This window comes from Mastigoproctus giganteus, chromosome 2 (genome assembly GCF_048544385.1).
Source record: "Mastigoproctus giganteus isolate SK-2022 chromosome 2, ASM4854438v1, whole genome shotgun sequence".
Taxonomy (NCBI): Eukaryota; Metazoa; Arthropoda; class Arachnida; order Uropygi; family Thelyphonidae; genus Mastigoproctus; species Mastigoproctus giganteus.
In genome coordinates, this window is record NC_143576.1 from 115,530,145 (window position 1) to 115,555,232 (window position 25,088).

General features: G+C 35.8%; 1 protein-coding gene across 1 annotated transcript in view; it reads right to left on the bottom strand.

Moving 5' to 3' along the window:
• The window catches only part of LOC150089508 (ATP-dependent DNA helicase DDX31), a 147,615-nt gene that overhangs the window by 77,778 nt on the left and 44,749 nt on the right, over positions 1-25,088 (bottom strand). The window contains exons 5-8 of the mRNA XM_090389525.1: positions 24,029-24,138; positions 21,743-21,784; positions 13,546-13,610; positions 1,176-1,295 (exon numbers count right to left, since the gene is read on the bottom strand). Coding sequence (XP_090245651.1) covers positions 1,176-1,295; positions 13,546-13,610; positions 21,743-21,784; positions 24,029-24,138 — 337 coding nt within the window. The remainder of the gene's footprint in view (positions 1-1,175; positions 1,296-13,545; positions 13,611-21,742; positions 21,785-24,028; positions 24,139-25,088) is intronic.

The following is a 25,088-nucleotide window of genomic DNA, read 5'->3' on the forward strand; positions in this document are numbered from 1 at the left end:
ATGGGAGATTATTGCTGGTTTCTTAAAAGGAAAGCAAACTAGACTATAAGAAAAATTCTGAGTAGCAAACATTTCCAAGGAAATAAAATGTATGTAGTATATTACATGTTTGATTAAAGTATTCTAAAATGAATAAGATTCATTTTTAAGATAGCATATGTATTATTGTCTGATATTAGAAACTGGATGTTCATTAAGTTATTAAAGTATATGTGGAAATGTGAAAAAGACAATTTTAGTAATTATTGGAATCAGTGGATTGGAATCTGCAACTTTTTGCTACAGGAATACAAAAAAAATATTTTTTTGCTATGTTGGCAATGTTATTTATTAATCTGTTTTATATATGCTGTTCTCAGAACTTTATGACCACCCCTTAAACTGTTTCTACACAAATAAATACACTTGCATAACCAATACATCATTAATATGATGAAGTGCAAATAAATGCAATTACATAACCAACAATATGAAGGCAATAATATCTGAAATATTAATTATATACGAAATAATGTGTTTGCTTCTGATTATTGTTCTGACAATAGTAAGTCTGCAGAATGCATTCCTTCACACCACCTCATTAATGCTTTCCTCTCTTCATTATGTAGAGAAACTTTTATGTTTGTTCCCTTATCTGTCTCACCTCCACTTTTCAGTTCTGTATTAGAAAAATAACTGTTTTCATCACAGCACCACAAAGATAACAATTCAAAGTCAAATTTTTTCCATCTCTATTGCTGATATTTGAATTTTTTTTCACTTCACAAATAATTTTACAACTTTTCAACTTTAGTCATAATGAGGAAGAGATTTAAAAACAACACAACAAAAACATTAATTAACAACATTTACTACCACACAAGACACCACTTCAGTCAAGAACCAAAGCAACTGTGATACCAGAAAAGTAGCATAGGTTTGGTGAGGGTTAGACGCAATTTAATTACTAAATCAAATTTAATAAATACAAAAAAAAAATTAAAAAATTGTATATGCTGAGCGTCAGGTGGGACCAGAAAAAAAAATTCACTAAATGCAAAAATACACTGGGATTTCACTGTCACTATAAAACTACATACAAATAATATCAAAAGAATAAAGAACAGTATGTGTTTCAAGGTATTTTTAATATTTAAACATCTAAATAGTGAAAAAAGTTGTGAATTTCTTATTACCTGTCAGCTTCATCAATAATAAGCCACTGAATGTTTCTGAAACTGAGGTTTGAGGTATGCTCAATATGATCAAGTAATCTTCCAGGAGTAGTAACCAATATAGTTATACCTTTTCTTATTCTGTGAAAAAAAAAGAGAGATATTCAGTTCCATGAAACTTGAAAATAATGTCAAAAAAAATTAAAAGGATCATTCAAGAAGTTCTCCCTTCTCCCCCTTACAATTTTTTTTCAACAAATTTGATTAAAAAGGCTGAACATTTATTTATAAAAGTAACTTTCTTCTCTTTGGAATACAGAATTTCAAAATATCCATCAGACAGTGCTAGAATAGCCTATCTTTCAACTTGAATCATATAGACAAATTCAACAGAAAGCAAGAACTGGGACGGAATTTAACTACAGAGAAGAACAGAGTGTGTGTTTGGGGGGGGGGGGACATCCAAACATCCAAAAATATCTATATGGGATGACTTAACAACAAAAACACATTTGGAACCTGGGAAAAACATGGAAAGGCTGAGCTCCACAAGCATACGATTGCCCAACCCCCCAACAGTAACACCAAATGATGTACAGATGCAGATAACGTAATTCAACAGGATCTGCATGACATGACTAAAAAGTGCTGTCATTATAGATTGGAATTAATGAAGGATGAGGAATGCAATACATAACCACCTGAATTATTCAAAGGTATGTTCACAGTTTGATCCACGACCATTACCACTATACCACAAGTTTTGGAGGAAGAAAGCTGCTTCTGAGTTGCTAGAATGATATGAAGCAAACAGAGAAGCCTTTCTTTCACAAACTATCACTGAACATCAACTAAACTTCCCCACTCAAGAAGTTCAAGGTGGCTTCTTCAATAAAAAAGTGAATGACTCCTGTTTCATGTTACATGAAAGATATGATTTTGATGGGCATTATGGACAAATTACAAACTAAATTATGGGACATACATCACTACATAGAACAAACTTGACCCATTTACAGTGACAACATGGAAAAGAAAAAATTAAATATTTCCCCTCTTTCTTTCAACACAACAGTGTGCAACACAAGGGAAGCAACTGTCAAACTAAAGTGGATTGCACTGCCTTACCCTCTACACCAGAGTTTTCCAAAAGTGGGTGCTGCGTCAAGCGAACACTTACTTTTGTGCCAAACTGTAAATCAGAACAAATCTTAATAAAAAAAATTTATAAAATTTTTATTCATGTACATAAATTAACATCAACAAAAGTAAAAAACAAATAAAAATGTGTGCCAAGTCTATAAACAAAAGCCAAGCATTACTGCAAAACATTCAAATCAGTGTTCCAATACTGAATGGTTGTTAATTTCTTGTGCCTTTATGTTAATAGCACTCATTGGTTGATCACTTAAAAATGACCACTCATATGCATTACAGTACACTGCTTGGGTGCATTCTGACTGCAACTGTGCATTGCAGAAATTCACTTCCAGTGCAGTTTTATGCATATATGTTAAAGGCAGCAAACATATTAACTACTTACTACAGAATGCAAGTCAAAGTATTTTCTTACCAGAGAAAAATGATACCGGTACAAGTATTAAAATATTTCACTGATTCAATTTAATGTTATATTTTCTTTCCCACATATGATGAATGAATGGTTGAAAGTACAAAATCCAGAAGAAACTGACTTGAAATTCAAGTTCTCATTTTCACGAAATATGCAAGGAAGAATCCAAAACACAGAAGTATGAGAACCTGAAAAAGAAAATGTTCAATGAGCCTGAGGTTGAACTGTGAATGAACAGCTCAACTTCAGGATTCCAAACATTGTCAAGGGAAACCTGCAGAAGAGGGATGGAGAAGAAAATGAATATTTACGATAAGGAGTGGAGTTTGTGGATGGATGGGGAAAGAGAGCTCTTTAATTAACCCTGACTGCTCTCTTTTCAATGAAACTGGGGGGGTTTAAAGAACCACCTCAGATATATGAATATTATCTTATGGTTAGCTTTGCAGTTAGCAGATGCTTATGCAAAAATATATTCATCCTAGTTGAAGATGAGCATGGAAGAAAACCTTTTTTAGTGACAAATGGGCCTGGAGTACTGGGGTCCATAGTTTAACAGATATTTATTTAAAGTATACCCAGTAAAATAAAATAAAATAAAATAAGGAAATATTTTATTTTATTTTATTTTACTGGGTATACTTTAAATAAATATCTGTTAAAACCTTTTTTTGTGGGAGGGAGGGAAGACGGGACTGAGTAATGAAGACATTGAAGAAAGTAGTGTTTGATATTCAATCTGTGAGCACTTGTGCAGAGCGCAGCAGTATTCAACAAAATTATAAGCAAACTATTGATAGGATTTTAACCAATGGGAGAAGGTTGTTGTTGTTTGGTTTTTAGGAGCATTAGCAACTAAGGCCATATTGCTCCAGGATATGCGGTGGTCATTCCTTGACCTTTCCGCATCCTCCGTATTTGGTGGTGACGGGCTCGAACCCCGGTCTAATCAAAAAGCGTGTGCTACGCACTGCTGCTCCTTCCCACCTGGCTACGGAGGTGCCTAATGGGAGAAGGTCACTAATATAAAGGAGGGAAAAAAAGAGAAAATACAGCACCAGTACTTGTTAAGTAATATTGACCTGTACTTGTTAAGTAATTCTGCCACTCTCCTACTCTTAATATCATTAGTGCCAACGTGCACAACAATATCACCTTTTGTGTCCTTAAAAGATATCTGCTCTACAACATCATCAACCTATGCCGCTGGCAGACATACCCTGGTCCTGTTCCACCTATCCTTCTTACACAATATATTCCCCATTTCCCTGACAATAGAATCACCAACAACAACTAGTTCCTGTGGGACCAGTGCATTCTGCCTTGGGGAGTGCCACTGTGTTGCCTGATGTTCAAGAGCAAGCTCTGGCGTTGATGTGGGCAGCTGAGAGCTTGATGGGCCCTCGATTTAAGTCCTTCGAGGACATCTACCCTATTCTTCAAGCTCTCATATAGGCCTATAACAATGCTGAGTTGACACCCGATTTCCTCACTCCTTACATCAAGCATACACAAAGACATTCCCCTTGGCAATATTATTTCCTGTTCCTGAATGCTCAGCAAACATCAAACAAGCATTGGTTGGTTTGGTTTTTTGGAGCATTAGCAACTAAGGCCATATTGCACCAGGATATGCGGTGGTCATTCCCTGACCTTTCCGCATCCTCCGTATTTGGTGGTGATGGGCTCGAACCCTGGTCTAATCAAGAAGCGTATGTTACGCAATGCTGCTCCTTCCCACCTGGCTACGGAGGAGCAATCAAACAAGCAGTACATTTCAAAAGGCTGCAATTCGGAGGACAACCACCCCCTCAGTTCTCCCCCGAGCCACAGCACTCCCACTAGCTTGAGCCTTTTGCTTTGCTGCTCTGAGGCATGATTTCAATTCAATTAAGCTTTCAAATTCAATACAATTAAAAATATAACACTAAATTTACATCCCAATGCAGTTATAACATTATGTATGTATGTATATATATATATATATAGAATCCAAATATTCCAGAGTTAAATTGTAAAGTATATATAAAATTATTACGTGTTACAAATATATAAAATTATTAAGTGTTACATATATAACTAACCGATTAATGCCATCAAACGATAGAACATTACATCGGGCGTTAGGTATGTCCAAATTATATAAGTTATAGTGTAATGTAAGTACCTCCATAGTTTGAAAATCGATGTAACCACTGGCCAACCGTAACTCCAGTATACATGAAAAATTACATGAAAAATATAAAATATTAGGTTAATTAACATAATAAGCCTTACATGGGAACCCATTTTGCAAGAGACTTTGTCGAGGGCTAAACCCCTACAAAATAGAAACCCATGTTAGCCTGAGCCATCGGTTTCTGTTATCATCTACCTGTATACCAAATCCAATATCCATAATAATGGATAATTCAACTAATTTAAAATTAGGTTATAGTGAAGCTATAAATCAGTATAAATCTAGCCGTCCAAAAATGGGAATGTCTAACCAAAATTTGTAAGAATACAGGCTGGATGATATTTAGCCCGACCGATAGCTGCAACATTATAAGCACAACTGAGAAATTATTAATATTTGCTGAACAATTTGCAGAAAAATGGCTAATTTAGCTAACTAAAGGCGAACGGAAAGCAGAGTAGTTAAAGCAATAGTACCTCACTCCCCCTCGAATTACTCTAATAGTTCGTGAGATATGAAAAATTAAGGCAAGAGGATAGATAAAAGTGAAACAGAAAAGGAAAAGCAATTTATCAATATTACATCGGATTAACCGGGAGTGTAAATTCCCAACCCTAATAGTAGGGATCCTGGTTAAGTAGTAAGAGCCAGTAAAATATATCAATAGAATGCGAAAAGCAACAGAAAAAACGGAATGGCTAATTCCTAAGAAAATTTACTATAAATCTAACGTCAAAAATTAGGTAGTGGCAAACATTATATAAAGCTTTAAACAACAAAGGAGTGAATGTCGTTAAACAACAAAGGAGGGAATACTGTAGAACCAGTATGTTTCCGTCAAAGAATCTACATTACATACATTACCGTAGCCAAAGGCGGGAAAAAAACTAAATGCCTGCAGCAAATGCACAAGACGTTTATAACTGCCGCGTATACTGCGCCACCTAAGATTTGTCCAATAATAGCCAATTTTGGGATGACCCATAAGTATGATAGCGCCCTCTATAGTAGAGAAAACAAAACCAATATTTCTCAGATGTCGAAGAGAAATCTTAGTAAAAAACGAATTAATTCCTACTGTAAAAACACATATAGGTACCACTTTTCTAAGGCGTAAGCTATATATAGCGTGTTTATGCAGCAGTACCTAGTATGTACATGTATATACAAAGGCTAATTAGTAAACAACTCCCTCCATAGATACTGATGTATAAAAATCGATAATAATTCTTTTAAAACCGAGAAATTATACCAGATAATAATTCCTTTAAAACAGAGAAACTATACCCCGTACGTGTAATTCAATATATATTATGCCTAATAGCTTCCATGGTATCCAACTGGTTTAGATCATCGTGGTATTGTTTTAGGGCTATTGACCAAGCAGTACTCATATGTTTCATAATGAAATTATGTGGGAAACCGTTATCTAATAAACTGTGCTTAAGATCTATCAGTGCGTCTATAACATCACTTTTATTATTACAGATATATAATCTTCTGATACCTTGTGTCACTATTATGTTTTTAAGGATACGTATTGAGATATTTGTACCCCAACTGGTTAGGTCTATAGTTTTGAAATTAAATTCTTTGCGTTTGTCAAATACCTTGGTAGTTAGGTTATTATTCTTAATATGAATGTCTATATCCAGATATGCAGCTTTACCAGAGTCACACTTGTTAGTGACCTCTAGAACCAAATCCTGCGGGTAGTGTTTAACTGCTTCTGTATGAAAGTTAGTATAATTGAACACAATTAAGTCATCTATATATCTGAACATATTGATATCTTTATTGAAGTTATTTTCAAAATGGTGTAGATATAGATTGGCCATAAGACACGAGCTACTTGCCCCCATAGCTATGCCTGTATGCTGTATGAAAATATTGCTACCATTATAAATATAGCTGTTGGAAATATATACGTTAAGTAGGTTATCCCAGTAATTACGTTGGCAGGGTAAAATTTCGCTATATTCTGTGAAATAATTATTTAAAACCAATTTTAAACTATCATGCGGGATGCTAGTGAATAAGTTTTTGAAATCATATGTATTTATGTGCTTGATGTTATGCTTATTATTCTTTATAAAGGTTAAAATAGGTCTATTATTACTAATAATTCTAGTGAAATTTATAGTATTGAAGATAATCCTAAGCAGTTCTACTAGCTTACAATGCGGGACCTTTGAGTAGCTATTTCTACATGAAGTTATAAATCTGAAACTGATAGGCGATTTATGAAACTTGGGTATACCATACAAAAAAGGAAAGTTAGTGTTGTAGTTATTAAGTTTTAACTTTTTTTGCATAGCTAGTAGCTTCTTGGTAATAGTGCCAAGGTTACTGTTTGATCTAGCGTATGTAGCACTGCTATGTAACTCATTGTATAACAGTGAGGCGTAGAATTTTTTGCAGAATGAACTATAATTATTGGCGGCCTTATCTATAGTAGTTATGATAAATACATCCTGTAAATCCTTTAATTGTCGTTTGATTAACTGCATGTTAAATCTTTTGCTATCTCTATTGGTATGTTGCTTCCTATGTAAAATCTTCCTACATATATGTTGATTAAGTTTGCTGATGGTAAGTACCAGCCAATTATAGAAGGCCTCTAGTGGTAAATTATACTTATATGCAAGTTTAAGGCAAAATTGCATAAGGTCAGAGTGTAATTGTTTGGTAATATAGTTGGCATTAGGACTAGTATTAGGTCTGTATTTAAAACCATGGGAAAGTACTGTTCTCAGTTCCTGGTGCGGAACCAAGTTGAGATCACCTGTAATTACATGCATATGATGCATATCTACATAATCATGGTATTGTGGCAAGTGGCAGTGGCAGATAGCCTCCTTGTAGAAGTTATCTAAGTTGCATGCAAGCTGTTTATAGTTACAAGCCATAAGTCCAAAAGGTTTATTGTAACTGAACCTAGTTACTATATTCTTATTTTTGAGTGGAAAATCCTTAATATGTTTATTTAAGATATCCTTGAACAAAAGGCTGTCAAATATAATATTGCTGAATTTAATATTAATATAGATGTTATCGATAACAGGTTTATTACCCAGCCGATATTTAAAGATATCCTTGAGTAAGTGGTCTAGATGCTGGTTACGGTGTAGATATGTCAAGTTATTTTTTTCTAAGGCTTTAAGCTTGCTATGCTTGAGTCCAAATACTATATCATGTATGCGTTTTATATTTATATTAGGTTCATCCCAAGTATCCAGTACTTCCGCAAATCTGCCTAAAGTATGCTTAGTGTGTATTAGATTGCCGTTACCAGTATTGTTATAAACTTTGCTATTCTTCTTGCTACGTGGCAATTTATAATGGGATCTATTTGCCATGCGAAATAGTTTATATACACATGTATCTAAACTACCATTGTTATAATTACGTCCGTTAAACAAGCTATTGAGACCGTATGGGTAGAGGGTTTTATATTTAAGTATATTGCAGTTTTCACGATATAATCTAATGCTGTGCTTATTTTCAATTTCTAGTATAGTGATAGTAATATTATCGAAGCTATGTATTTGGAAGTGCTTTGGAGAGTCAGTTGTGCTTATAATGTTGCAGCTATCGGTCGGGCTAAATATCATCCAGCCTGTATTCTTACAAATTTTGGTTAGACATTCCCCTTTTTGGACGGCTAGATTTATACTGATTTATAGCTTCACTATAACCTAATTTTAAATTAGTTGAATTATCCATTATTATGGATATTGGATTTGGTATACAGGCAGATGATAACAGAAACCGATGGCTCAGGCTAACATGGGTTTCTATTTTGTAGGGGTTTAGCCCTCGACAAAGTCTCTTGCAAAATGGGTTCCCATGTAAGGCTTATTATGTTAATTAACCTAATATTTTATATTTTTCATGTATACTGGAGTTACGGTTGGCCAGTGGTTACATCGATTTTCAAACTATGGAGGTACTTACATTACACTATAACTTATATAATTTGGACATATATATATATATATATAATTACGAATAATAAAATAAATAGAGAAGCTGTATGGTATGTCTGGGGGAAGAAAATTAAGATTTAGATGGATTTGAATTGGGATAATATGAATTATGGATCAGGAACACTGCAAGCGCAAAGGTACCCTACAACCATAATGTATACATAAAATTATTTTTATGTGTAGAATATAGTATCGAATTTAACTAATGCTACTAATGAAAATACGGTGTATCCTGGGAGTGATATGTGTATTGAACAAGGGGTGGAAGAAAGGAAAAGGAAATAAGATGAAAAGAAACAAAATGCAAATTTTGAAAAAATCAATGACCAAGGTAGAAATAGCATTGCAGTATCTTTCATAATTTTTGTGTCTTCTTCATTCTTCAGAGGTCATCCACCAAAATTATGAAAAAGAACAGCAATACTCTTCCTTCTGTTTCTGACATGTTCTGTATGTCAATGAGCACATGTAAGAACCACGTGGTAAAATAATTTTGAATACAAATTTTGAATAAATAAAATACAAGTTATGCAAAACTATTATATGTTACTAAAGTATTACATACAGAACATGGATGACCTTACAGAAGTAAGTAGACCGCTATGAAAGTGAAATAGGCGAAGACAAAGGAAAGGAAAAGAGTGTCCGAATGACAAGGACTTACCGCTACTGGTCGGGTTGACAGAAAAGACTGTGCCGGAGGCTAACCCGTGTATATATGCGTAGATACGCTAGCGGCACCTAGCGTTAGACAAATTTTGGTGTCTGTATATTATGTAATGAATTTACATAGGCGGTGGAACTGCGCTAGGCTACGATTACGTACATGATGCTCAAACTCCCAGGATAGCTGAGAAATATATTTGCTGACAAAGTAGCAGTAGAAGGCAGCTAAACTTTGTTAAGGCAAAAAAATAGATTGGGTATAGTAAGAAAAATAGTGCTCTGGTATAGTGTTCGGTAAACTTATGGCGCATAGAGCATAAAATGTAGAATCTAGTAAAGTAAAAAGATGATTAAATTAGAATTATGTAGTTGGGCTAGGGTAGTTCGGGGTTGCAAACCCGTTCCTATAGTTAGGACCCTGAATGAATGTCCGAGAGTTAGTGCATCATGTATTTAAGTCAGTTGTGTTAAAAGTGTAATTGTGTACATTTAAGTTACAATCAAATCACAATTAACAATTAAATAAATAAATCAAGATAGGCTTAAAATTAATTACAAGGTAATTACAGGATAAATACACTATGTCAGGCCAATCAGTGGGTACGAGTTTTCCAGACTGTAAGACACCAAAGAGGCCTAGTGTATTGTATTTACACTATATACATACTTGATGCGTATGGGAATAATTATAAGTCAATAATGCTGTTTATATTAATATCTAATAGGTTCTTGTGCCTTAAAATGTTAAGGGCTTTATTGATATGATGACGCAGATGATGCATTGTATGAATTTCGTATCTCCTGTCAAGTTATATGTATTAAGTTGTAACATTACGTTTGTAAAATCTAAATCATTATATGTATTGAGTTAAAAAATTACGTTCGTAAAATCTAAGTAGTTATAATAGATAATAAATTTAATGGTAATCCTGCACTTATATTAGTTTTAAAAAATCTTTTAAAATAACTTACTTGTTTGTTTTCTATTTCTGCCACTTAGCTCACAGACTGGTTGTTTCTACTTCACTGGCTGACTGTTATTTGATGACTAATAGCATTTCTAAATAACACTGTAGGCAAAAGAGCATTACCGTATACACTATATACACAGAATTTTAATTACACTACCATTTTAATTACCTCCTATGAACAATGATGTTCCGAGAAACATCCTCAGAGCAGAAATGTTTCTTGGAATATCACTGCTCTGAGGATAGTGAGAAATCATCACTGAAATGTCAGTGTAATTAAAACAAGATGGTGATTAAAAAGTTTGGGGACTAAACCAATATTTGGGAAATGATGAGGCTTACTGACTATTCACATGGGTCACCTTCAAAGTACTCTGCTTACACTGTATATACTGATTCCAATGCTTGTGCAACTTCTTGAAGTATTCCTGATAGGATTCTTTTGGAATTGCTGGTAGTTTCTACATAACTTTCTGAATAATTTCCTTAGTCACTTAATCTATGACTTTTCAAGGGGGGACTTTAAGCTTTGGGGGAGCTAAGTCTGATTCATGTGGTGGATGAAGGCCACAGTGATTGAGTGTTTCACAAGAAATTCTTGAATAGAAAGTGCTAAGTATATAGGAACGTTGATGTAAGGTATATCAATTCCCTGAAGCCCACAACAATTCCAGTTGTTTTCTCTGAATCTCAACACACAATCACCATAGAACTGTTTTGTAGTATTCCTGGTTCATATGAATGAACCAGGAACCCTGTAAGTCTAAAAATATAATAAGCACGATCTTTGCATTTTACCATGATTGTCTTGCTTTTTTTTTTTTTTTGTCTTAGTGGAGACAGTCTTCGGTGAGAGGATCAGGATTTGTTTACAGGTCATAGCCATACACCCACAATTTGTCAACAAAGTGCAAGTCAGCAGAAACATGTTAACCAAAATCCTGATATGCAAGAATTTGCTGCTCTCTGTGAAACCAGTAAAGATGCAAGGCAAAAACAAACTTGGCTGAAATGCATCATATTGCTAAATCTCATGTTAAAATTGATTGAAATGTTCCATAAGAGAGAGTAATTTCACTAGCAACTTCACAGGTGTCCATCATCCCTGATCAGATCATGAAAGTCAGCAATTGAATGATTAGCTTTTGAAGTTAAAAGCAGCCAGACAAGGATCATCCTTGATGAATAAGCAGTCCTCTTTAAATTTTGCAAACCACTGAAAAGTCTTTGCATAGCATTCAGCATCTTTTCTGAAAGCTGATTTTAATATTTTGTGGGTTTCTGCTACACTTTTCTCTAATTTGAAATAAAATTTGATGCAAATTCACTGCTCAGTAAAATCCCTCATGTAAAAATGCAACAAAATGCTTTGGTTTGGGTTTTATTGGCACATCAGCAACTGAGGCTATAATGTGCCAACAACAAAATGCATAAAAACTTTCTAATTCAGACTTACTGCAGATAAACAGGCAAGACTTGTACATTACTACATCGAGTTTTTTTGCAAGGCAAACAGCAACTCACTACAATGACACCATGTCAATATATAAAGTCTCCAAACTCTTTTCACACATTGTACCACATCTCTTATGTAGTCTATACTGCAATGTTCTTTTAATTAGTTATTTATCTGGTGTATTTTGAGGGATATAATTATAATTCATTAAGCAGCAAGCCAACAATCAATCCCCTAGTGTAACAACCATCTTTTTCACTAGAGGGATGAAATGCTGTATTAGAAAAATAATCACTTTTAAGTAGCCTGTGATCAGTTACAGGCTACTTAACACTTTCATTCCATTTTATTGCAGATTTATGTATTAACTTCAGCAACAAAGTGCGCTTCGTTGCTGAAACTAATTACTAATAAATTAGTATTTTTTTTTTTTTTTTTTTTTTTTATTCAATTGAGGGGAACTGACCTTTCTGCACATACCAATGGAATTTCTGAGAGGGGCATTCAGTGAGTGTGATCAATATTTTGGCACTGTAAATGTTTTTTGATCTGAAATGTGATTAGAATATTGCCTCTTTTATATTTAGAAAAGATGTACCTTTCAAACTTCCTTTATTTTTTATTTACTTTTTTTTCAATCAGTGTTATTGGTAGGAAAATGGTGAAACCAACTGGAACAATATAAAATTTTTTTCGTGTAGAATCATACAAAGAATGCACAGTTTCTTAGTACATAAAAGAAAAGAAAACTATGAGACATGACTAAATACATTAACAACAATAAGTTAGTAATTACAATACTTTTACTTGTATTCTGACAAGCAAATTGATTTGTACTAAGCATGTGACACTAATAATTACGTGTAGGTAAAATTTTATCTGACTTACTGCTACTTTTGTGAAAGAGTCAAGGACCACAAAAGTGGCTTACAGGTGTTGCTATACGTGCAGGCTGCAAGAGAACACTAGTGATTTAAATAATAATTCAATAGTGATCAAGACTTAAGTTCAGAATTGTAAAAAATTTGGATAAAAATTCTATAATGTCTTTGGAAGATGCAAAAAATATTATGGTAATAATGTTTATATTTATATAGTGATGGAAACAAGGCTACATTTGAAGAAAATGCAAACCTTTATAAAAGGAAATGCATAACTCCTAGGACAGAAATTAGCAAAGCCATACGAAAAATTCCCTGCACATAGAAAGTACATATTGAACTGGATGGAAAATCTTAAAAAACCTCAGCAAACAATATGCCAAGGCTTTTAAGACCAGCCATTTGGGATGTTGACAAAACATTTCACAGAAATCAAAAATCACTCAAATGGGGTATTACCATCTGTAACTATATGGCAAATAAAAAATGGTTAAGCATTATTTAAAGATTCAAAGCTTAGGCTTTAAATCAAGAGTTGACTTTTGCACAAGAACAACTTTATGGACACTGTATGCAGTTTATAACAAAAATCCAATATTTTAAAGATTTATTTAGATATAAAGAAAACAACTTTATATACCCAACTAAAAATAAATTAGTAATTGATGAAACATACCTTGCTTTTTCTGATTTTTTCTTTTCACCTCCCATTAAGCAACCAGGTACAATCCAAGTGCATGCCTAAAAAAAATTTTAAATTAAGTTGCTATGAATAATTTATAATTATTTACATGAATACTTTATAAAACCATGATCATACATCATAATTAAATTAAGAAATGCTTCTCTGCATTTAGTTTTCTGTCTTGTTGTCTTCAGAAAACTGTTCCATCCAGTGATACATGGTATCTTTCTATAGTGAGCTTATGCTCACTTTAGAAAGATTTAATTATCCACGACTTGATTGAAAATTATTAATATCATTTTTAATAAATAGTATCATCAAAAGAGGTTGTTGTTGTTTGGTTTTTTGGAGCATTAGCAACTAAGGCCATATTGCTCCAGGATATGCGGTGGTCATTCCCTGACCTTTCTGCATCCTCCGTATTTGGTGGTCATGGGCTCGAACCCCGGTCTAATCAAGAAGCATGAGCTATGCACTGCTGCTCCTGCCCATCTGGCTACGGAGGTGCCACCATCAAAAGAGGCAAATCCATTATTCATTAAACCCATCAGTAGGCACATTTTTGAGTAGGCCTTTCATTAACACTATTAGTCACATGGAGGTTTCATCCTCCAATTTAGAAATTCATTTTTATGCTTGCAGATTTTTTTTTTTACCTCAATCTCATGCCATGTATTTTTGGTAATCTATACAGAGACATGATATACAACTTTTAAGTTTCCAAGCTAAAACACCATTGTAAATAACTGAGTAAATAACACACGAATGTAAATAATCTGATGCTCAACAATTATAAAAATATGTTTGTATTTCACTTGTGCTAAACAAGGAATAAAAATTGGTATATGATGGTTTCCATCACATACCAATTAGGCTGTATATTTTGAAGAACTGTTTCTCTTGAAAAATAGTTACTAAATTGTTCTGTTAGTGGCATGATGTACAATCCAAGTAAATCAAAATGGAAAATCCAAGTCCAAGTAAATCAAAATGGAAAATCCAAGTCCAAGTAAATCAAAATGGAAAATCCAAGTCCAAGTAAATCAAAATGGAAAATCCAAGTCCAAGTAAATCAAAATGGAAAACAGTTCTTCAGGTTGAAGAACACAGCCTCAAACTGAATAGAGCAAAATCTGTCTTCATTGAAGAAGTTGGTACAAGAAGCTATGAAAAACTGATAATTATTTATATTCCAACAAGAAATTAAAGTCAGATTTCACTTGAGAAAGTTGAAGTGTTTAGAGTTTCACTATTCTCCATGCATTTTAATACCGAAAAAATATCATACAGAACGAGTATTTGTAAGTCACACAGGAAACTTACGAAGATGTTAATTTTTATTCAAGTGATACATTATGAAATATTATTATTATTATTATTATCTTGCTTTATTATTACTATTGTTAATTCTCCCTGATGGGGCTTTTCCACCCCATGACCGGTTGTTGTTGTTATTTGGTTTTTAGGAGCATTAGCAACTAAGGTCATATTGCTCCGAGGATATGCAGTGGTCATTCCCCGACCTTTCTGCATCCTCCGTATTTGGTAGTCACAGGCTCGAACCCCAGTCTAATCAAGAAGCGTGTGCTACACACTGCCGCTCCTGCCCACCTGGCTACGAAGGCGCCCCATGACCAGTACTGATATCTAGTGCACAGGGTGGTTGCTATGGCTGGTGTTACCTTCGGTTGAGGAATTCTCAGACTGTCCTACAAGTGTTCAGGATTACAACTTTCTGGAGTTCCTTGTACGTGTTCTCTAGGGTGACCTATTGCTTCTATGTTCTTATAAAAGGTCTTTGGCACCATACCGGTGATTTCACTTGAGAAAGTTGAAGTGTTTAGAGTTTAGACATGATGATTGGGATGGTCATTACTTGTTACATATGCCATATCTCTTTGATCTCCTGTCTTATTAGGTCTACACAGTTCCTGATTTTTTCCTCGTGGGTTTTCTGTGGTTGCCAGTGTTGGGCACTGCTATGTTGATCAGATATTTGGCCTTTCCTTCTTGTCTACAAGGATTATGTCTAATATGTCGTGCAGGATTGTCTTGTCCAGTATTATGCTGCGGTCTCGGTAGAGCTTGTAATACAGTAAACTTTCTTTGATCAACTGGTATTTCCTTGCTAGCTTCTGATGTATTATCCTGGCTACCTAGCTATGTATACAAGTGTACTCCATTCTGGGTGATCACCCTGCATCCTATGGTGATGCGTTGGATCATTTCTGAGGCCGCGTGGCATCACTGACATGTATCATCTGCCACTCTGGGCTCCTTGGCAATGTATTTTCTATAGTCCCTGGGGTTCGTTACCTGCCCTTTGATGGCAAGCATGAATCTTTCAGTCTTGGGAAAGTGCATCTCGCTCTTTTTTTTTTTTTTTGTTAGTTTTTGGCACATCGGCTTCTGTGGCCATAATGCACCCCCCAAAGTTTTTGCATTTACTCTGATCCAAGCCTGAGGTGGGATTCGAACCTGCGGCCTTTGGGTTTCCAGGCAGGCACTTTACCCATCCAGCTAGCCCAGTCGGCTCATCTCGCTCATAAGCCATGCACTGGAAGCCATTTATCTATGTGGTCTTAATGGGGGTCACTGTAGCCATGGAGTGCTTTCTTTGCCCATCTTTTCTAGCTTAGTTTTTTCTGTCTGGGCAGGAGGGGTCCTCCTCACTTAGGATGAGTGGGATATGCCACTTGTCTATCTTCCTTATGACCTGGTAGAGCAGCACTGTGTTTTTCCTTCAGTAATCCTTCAGTTTGCTATTACTTTCCTTCTATGAGGTCTATCAAGCCCTTCCTCCTCCTTTCCACACTATGGTCAGTTTCTCCACGGCTGACTTCGGGTGGTGTAAGTGGCTCTTGGTCATCACTGTCCCTTGTCTTTCTCATGATATCCTCCAGCTCAGTGTTAGTCCAATCTATGATTCTGAAGGAGTATGTTAGCACTGGGACTGCATAGGTGTTTATGTCCTTTACTGTGTTCCCTCCAATTAGCTTTGCATTGAGTAGCCTAGTCTCTGGTGGTATTTTTCAGTCAGACAGGCCTCAATCTCCTTGTACTCTAACTGCTGGGCCTGCATCAACCCAGGTATTTGTAGGTCTCTCCCCATCATGGGTTTGACCTCTTTACCAGTCTGCAGCTGATAGTTTCGGCTGATGAATTCCCCCTGATGCAATCTGTGGGTCTTGCAAATTGCACCCTGATATCACTGCTGAATTCTTTAGTGATCCGGAGTAGCTGCTGGCAGTTCCTCCAGATCTCAGTTGCCACATAGTTTTATGTCATCCATGTACATCAGGTGGGAGAGGATGTACAAGTTTTTCCTTCCTTCTTTGAGGGTATATCCATATTTGCTGTTGAGGAGCATAGTGGATAGCATGTTGAGTGTTAGACAGAACCAAGTGGGCTCAGACATCTCCCTGAAAGATACCTCTCCTTACGAGGATCAGTCTGGTTGTGATGTTCTCAACCTTGATGGTGGAACACCATTAAAACATGGAAAGTTTGTCACTGTCAGATTGACTTTGTAGATCTTCGGTGTCTCTGTTAGCCACAAAGCACAGAGTCAAAGGCCTTGCAGTAATTAATATAGGCCATGTACAGTTAGCAGTGCTTCTCGTAGGCTTACTCTATAACTGTAGTAGTATTAATGGTTAATTGCTCCTTGCATCCTTTTCTCATCTGCTTGCTTGTTTGTTTGTTACTTGGTTTTTAGGAGCATTAGCAACTAAGGCCATATTGCTCCGGGGATATGTGGTGGTCATTCCCTGACCTTTCCGCATCCTCCGTATTTGGTGGTCACGGGCTCGAACCCTGGTCTAATCAAGAAGCGTGTGCTACGCACTGCTGCTCCTGCCCACCTGGCTACGGAGGCGCCCATCTGCTTGCATCCCTTCTGCTGTTCAACCATGATGTTCTGACTCTCCAAGTGGTCTGATGCCTTCTTACGTATGCAGCTGGTTAGCATCTTGGACATCGTTGGCAGACAGGTGATCAGCCTATATTTTTCCAGGTTTCTTGTATCTTGGTCCTTAGCCTTCAGGCATGCAATTCCTTGAGTAAGAAACTCTGGGATTGTCTCTGGGTGACTTATAATCTGGTGAACTGCTCTGCTGGTGCTTGTGTGTGCAAATGAGCTTCTTGTACCAATAGTTGTCAAGCCCGGCTGCAAAAGGAGGAGGGTGGTCATCCTGCCGAAATGACCAGAACCAGGAAACCGGGGAAACTAGGCAAGAAACCGCATGAAATTCGGAACCCGGAAGAACATCACAGAGCAAGTCCGAAACCCTGCGGCACCTACAGCAGCATACTGGTTGCGTGGCCAACCGCCTCCCCCAGCTGCCAGCTAAGGACCAAAGAAGAAGAAGTTGTTGATGTTATCTATTCCTGGGGTTTGCCAGCTGTGGTGCTTCCTGATCAACTGTTGTATTTCTTCCTCCCAAATCTCCCATTCTGTCATCTCTTGTATGTCCTTGGCTTTCTTCCATTCTAGTTCTATCCAGAGGGCTTTACTGTTATATCTTACTTTGCTGCTCCATATGTTGCCCCAGAACTCCTTGATCATTTTCTGCTCGGGTGGTCCACTCTCATGTTTGCTGTGGATGCTCTTCACTTTTTCAGTCAACTTCTTACTCCTATTACCCAGTTGATACCTATCTTGACTCTTCTATCTTCTGATGCAGCCTTCTTTCCCAAGCAGGGCAGTTCCTTGTTTTTTCATTACTTCTTGTCTCTCATCTCTCTTCTGTTGATCCTAGTGGTTGTTATAGCACCACAGTATATGACTGTGTGGATGGCCTCCAACGTTGGCCTGTTACTGTTGAGGTAATGTGGTATTATTTGCCAATTGAGGTGGTCTGTGATTTGCCACAAGATTCTATTAGATCTCTGCTTTGGTATGGTGTGGGTCAGTCTTTGTGGTCATTCCCTTGAATTCTGTTAGGGCCTTCTTGTTCCATCTTAGGTAGGTTCCATGCTTTCCATATTCTTTGTTCTTCGTATTTGGTTGTCAACACCCTGCTTGATTTTTCCCAAGACTGCAGGATCTATCAGGCTCTTCATGACAGTGGTCCTTCTCTGGTCTTCTAATCACTGTTCAGTGACCTGAGCATCCAGGAACCATTATAACCACTTGTAGTCTTGTTCTGTACATTGTCATATCAGTCTCTAGCTTGGTTACTTTGTATGTTCACATGATGAACTTATTCATTTTGACACTCTATTTCATGTGCTGGCATTTTCTTCCCTCCTGGGTGGTCACTAGCACAATTGTGCAGGAAGCACTTCCAGCTGATTGGGCTGGATGGTCTTGCCCTTCCCTTGTGGTAGCCATATGTGGGGCCAGACCACTTGCTCCCCTGTCTTCCTCAGGAGATAGTCTCCAACTTTTTGAACCAACCTCTCTGCCTAAGGCTTGAATGTGAGTGACTTTATCCTGCAACACACTCGATGCAGTATGTTCATTATTTTTATTATGATGACACCATTATCTACCTCAGCCATCACTTCAACCTTGGGGGGATAGTAGGTCCGCTGAAGCAACTTTTGTGATTGTTTTCCTTTTATATTATTATTAATTACTATTATTATTATGCCGATCTTCCAGCATGATGGAAGAGTGTGCACTCCCACCAAGTGGAACTCAAACCTGGATCCATCGAGCTGGTAGTGTTGTAACCACTGAGCCATCGCACCCAGTGGTAATAACACTACCAGCCTGATGGATCCAGGTCTGAAAGCATGAATTCTTAAACAGGTGCATGTGCATATATAATTCTGCTTATTACATGTACAAATAAGTATAACTTTTATTCACTTTAATTTTCAAATTTTTTCAAAATTTAAAACTATAACCATGCCAAATTTTAAGTGTCAATTTCATGCTTCCCAAAACCAGCATCCCTGCTTGTTTTGGGAAGTAAAACATGAAAACATTTTGTTTTCATGTTGTACTTCCCAAGTAAAACATTTTGGAAAATAAAACATGAAATATCATGTTTTATTTTCCTATTTTTAATTAAGCAAAAGTAATAATGAATCTTTCAGCAACCAAGCATGGGAAACTGTAGATGTTCATTTAACTCATGGGAGTGAAATACAGTAACCTTGGACTTGGAGAAAAACACATAATAATTTAAAACTTTGTTTTTATGTTGTGGTTTATCAACTAAAACATTTCTCTTTGGGAAAATACTGGCAAAAATAGTGACATGGCATCTGACAGGACCCAGTGTTTATTTTCTCTGTGAAAACTATTTAAAAAAATTCAGGAACTCTTGCAGTACAAGGCTCACTATATTTAGGAAAAATTTCAGATTTTTAATCATTAAATGGTAACATGGAAACATTGAGAACACCTGTCAGGTCCTATGACAAAGGATTTTAGTTCACAATCTGTACATTCATTAAATCACTTATGCTAATTACAATGCTAATAAGAATGCTAGTTGCAAATGCTAATAAGAATGCTAGTTGCATTCTTTTACAATGCAACATGGAAATATCTACTTGCACATAAATCAAACAGGAACATTAGAAGCTAGAACTGAAACTGATGCTGAAAAATTAACAAGACTGGAATAAAATGACTGCATCATTGCATGGTGAACAAGAATATCACACTCTGAAATCAAAACTAGAATTATAAGGAGAGTGGTCACATGTAGGATAACTGTCCTCCAGTTCAATCTGCACCCAAATTACTTAGATTACTGACCCACATATAATCTCAAATCACAAAGAAAGTATAAATTTGGGTAAGATAGAAAGGCACCAAGAACTATATCTATGAGGAGAAATATCATGGCTTAATAATTAAAAACTTAAAGGCACTGATATGACAGCTGTTCTGGACCCTAATCAGACAGCAGATAACCTTAACTTCTGTCAAAAGGCGAATAACGTGTAGTCTAAATTGCAAATAACTCCTAGCAGGGTTATTTTTGCATTTTAATGTTGCACTATATAATATACACAACGCTGCACTATATAATTTACACAATGTTGCACTTTATAATTTATACAATGTTGTCCAATTTAATGTTGCTATATAATTTATATTCTTATTCTGCATTTACAATTTTATTTACCAATTAAGTGATAAACTGGAACTGTTTCTTTCATACATCACTTGGTTGCTCACGTACATTCGATATATTATTCAAGCTTGACACAGTGTTGTTAACCAAGCCAATCACTATCAAATGTAAGCTGATAAGGATCAAAACAACTAACATAGCGATTTCTTTAAGTTTTTAATAAATAACATAGTCATGTATTTTAGTGATATCAGTTGGTTAAAATGATGTTAACAATTTTAGGCTGATTCTGACTAATGATGTCATTTCTAAAGTGAGTATAAGCTCAAGCCTGTTGCTGTCACTGGAGGGAACAGAGAATCTCCAAGAAAGCAAGACAGAAAAACAGAATGCACAGAAGCATCTATTATCTAATTATTTCAATGTTCGCATCTAAAAAAAAAAAAAAACTTGCACCTTCTCTAAAATTAATCATATCATAATATACAACTAAACTATATCTTTCAATCAATTTTTATTGATGAAAATACTAAAAAAATATTTTCATGACTAATTTCATGACTAGCTAATTTCTCCATGTGTATAGAGAAATTAACATAACTCAAAAATAAGGAATCAAGATAATTTAGAACCATAAATTTAAAATTTTTATTATTTTTTTTAATTAACATTGTGCCCAGAAACACTGCTAGATTTCTAATAGTTTTTTTTTTTTTTTTTAATATGAATATTATATCTCATGGAAATAAATCTCACTTACTCCTATATTTGTTAAGAGCAGCATCTGAAAGTTGCATATGTATAAAGGCTAACTTTTCCGTTGTGGGGCTGAAACAAACAGAAAAGGCTGTCTTTTCTGTTTATTTCTTCTCTTTAGAAACAAACTGAACCAATTTGGAAAAAATCTTTGCAACCATAAAAATTAACTCACCCAAATGAATATTTCTTATTTCATTACTGTTTTCTGAACACACATTTCTAATGTCTGTGTTTATAAAATAATAATGAAATAGTAATAAAATTAATCTCACATATAATTATATCAAATAACAAACTTTACAGTTATCATAAAATAATTATGTCAGAAAACAAATACTATACAAAATTGTATTGAGCTATATAATAAATTTGGAAGATTTAATACATACCCTGGACAACTTAAGGAAGCATTCATAACTCTGAATTGCCAACTAAATAAAATAAAAATTAAACAATTTTACATTATATCCCAGCAGGAGAAGGAAAAAAAAAAAAAAAGACAGACAGAGCTTTATCAAGCTTCACCATATTGTAAAGCACAACAATTAAAAGCACTTAGTCTCTTTTTTTTTTTATATATATACAGGACAAGAATTGATGAACACCCTGTATTAATTCCCTCCAATAATATAATATCTGACTAATAATGTTTGTTTGGTTTTTATTGGCGCATTAGCACCTAAGGCTATAATGCGCGACTAATAATGTGATAATATGACTCCAATAATGTGATATCAACAACCATTATAGCAAATATATTTATTGTAACAAAGGTGACCTATTTATATAGTGTGCATGCATGAAATTAACAAATACAATACAACAATATTCTTGTTGGTCCTTGTTCTCCTTATAAAAAATGAATGCAAACATTTTTACAATTATTATATTTTTAAAAAAATGACAAAAATGTTTGTACCCACATCATACAAAGGCAACTCAGCTCTGTTTTAGCAGACATTGTGCATTAGTCTTAAATAATGTGACAACAGGTCCTAATTTCGGGACCTGGTATCAGGAAAGGGTTTTTCTCAGTTTTTCTTAATTTTTCTCAGCCCTTCCCATCAAACAAAAGGGCTGTTGCTTCCTGAATATCCCTTTACATCCAGAGACATCTCCCCTAAAGATTCTAAAATGCTCTCAACAGACAGTGATACCCATGAAGACCACTGGCAAAAAAAATTCATAAGCTTTTATTCATGAAGCACTTTATGAAATTTACTAAAATAATTCTTTCATTTGCTTTCTTTCAATTCTTTAATTTTCTTATAACTCTTTTTAAATAAAAACACACAGTGATCACTGAATTATGACCACTTACCTAATACTTCGTAGGTCCTCCTTTTGCCCTCAGTACAGCAGCTATCCAACGTGGCATTGATTCAACAAGGTATTGAAAATGTTCGGGAGGTATGGCCAACCAAGCTGAGTGTAATGTGGTCAGCAATGCAGTATGGAGGCGATTGGTGTATCCAGACACCTGATATGCCTTTCCAAAGTGTCCCACAAGTGCTCTATGGGATTGATATCAGGGAGTTCGGAGGCCAATCAATATGTGGGAAGTCAGAACTGTGTTCCTCAAACCATTCCTACAACAAGTGCACGATGGCTCGGCACATTGTAATCTTAAAAGACACACCATCGCCATTCGGGAAAAATTGAAACATAGCGAGGTGTACACAGTCAGCAAGCGGTTGACGATAGCGGAGACCACTGATACGCTGTTCCACATGCACCAGGGGTCCAAGTTCCTGCCAGTGAAACATGCCCCACACCTTACAACAGCCTCCGCCAGCCTGCACTCTTGATACCATGCATGATGGATCAAGAGCCTCATGTTGTTGATGCCAAATCCATACAAGACCATCCACGGTATGGAGTAAATAATGTGACTTATCTGACCAGCACATCTTCTTCGAGTCTTATAACATCCAACTTGCATGCTCTTTGCACCAGGCGAGTCTTTTACACCGATGAACATTGGTTAGGAGAGGATGCCGTCGGGGTCATCTGCTGGTATAACCCATACGTGCGAGTGTGCGATGCATGGCCATGCCAGATATTGTTCTGGGTTGGCCCATGTTGTATTGGGTAGTCAACTCTTCAACAGTGGTGTGCCTGTTCGCCTGTACAAGTCATCGGACCTGGCACTCACCTCTAACATCAACCTTTCGCTGACCTCAGTTTTGCCGTCAGGTCGTTGTTTGACCTTTTTGACACCAGCCCTGGTACACTTTAACTACGGTGGCTCTCGAACATCCCACCAGTTCAGCAATTTGGGAAATCAAGGCACCAGCTCGTCCTTTATCAAAGTCTAATAAATCCTTCCTTTTACCCATCACGCTCGGAATTTTACTACCTACTGAACCACTGACACCTTATCTATGCCACATAGGTTGACTAACTCCGCACTCTCGTACCTCACGTAGTCAATGGGTGGCATTCAGTTTTCATTGGGGGGGGGTCATAATTCAGTGAACATTCAGTATATATAACTATACAGAAGACTCTTAGTTTCGGGAAAAATGGCTCTGAATAGGCTCTTTAATTTTGATAATCCTATTTACACTTCATCTGCATTTTTCTATATTTTCTATATTTTTCTATATTTTTTAAATTTACATAATTTCTGCATTTTGCTAAAAATATTAGCAGAAAAAGAGGTGCAAGTTTACCTCGCGTGTGGGAACTATTATCAATGCCCGAACACCATCTGATCTCTGAATTTTGGGGCGTATTTCTTGGAGCTTCTGCATTATAGGAACGGCATATGCCAGTGTCTTACCTACATAAAATGAATTGTTTATCACAGTTATTATTTGTGTTCAAAATCACATGTTCTTGGTTAACAAAGTTAGCTACACTTTAAATACATTAACATACCAAAGCAAATTTAATAATTCAAAGAGAAATACAAGTTTTTAATGGCATCAATCTCTTGCACATTCAGCATTATCATCAACCACCTCAGTATTATAAAAAGAAATTAAGTTGTTTTCTAGAGATTAGTCACTAAATATGAGTAGAGTACAAGTTAACATGTTGGGTTGTTTATAATAAATTATGAACAACAACATAGTATTTGTTCATAAACTGGCATACAAACACTATTTACATTGTGTTATATAAATAATACTAATGACATATGAATAACACTAATTAAGGAGTGGAATCATGATTATCAAGTGAATTTTCTTGTGTAAAAAGCACTGCAATAAGTTGAACTTCCATACAATAGAACTACTTAATAACTGGCAAAATTTCTAGATTCCATGTCGTTAAATCCTGTCATCAGTCCTAAGAATTAGGACTATTGTTTGTGAATTAATGTTATTAGCAGGAGTCCCTCAGGGTTCACTGTTGGGTCCATTGTTGTTTTCTGTATTTATTAATGATATTGATGAAGGTATATCAGGCTTAATGTCTAAGTTTGCAGACGATACAAAGGTCGGCAGGGTTGTTAATGGCACTAATATGACAGGATGCTGCTGCAACAAGAACTAGAAAAGTTGAGCAGATGGGCTGAGAGGTGGCAACTGAAGTTTAACATTGACAAATGTAAAGAACTGCATATGGGAAGCAGTAACCCCAGAGTAGCATATCAACTATGTGGTACTGCACTGACAGAGGTAAAGAATGAAAAGGACCTGGGGATAACTGTGCAGGCAGATATGAAGTTTCCTGAGCAGTGCAAACGGTTTGCAAGAGTAGCTCATGGTGCCTTGTCAATGATAT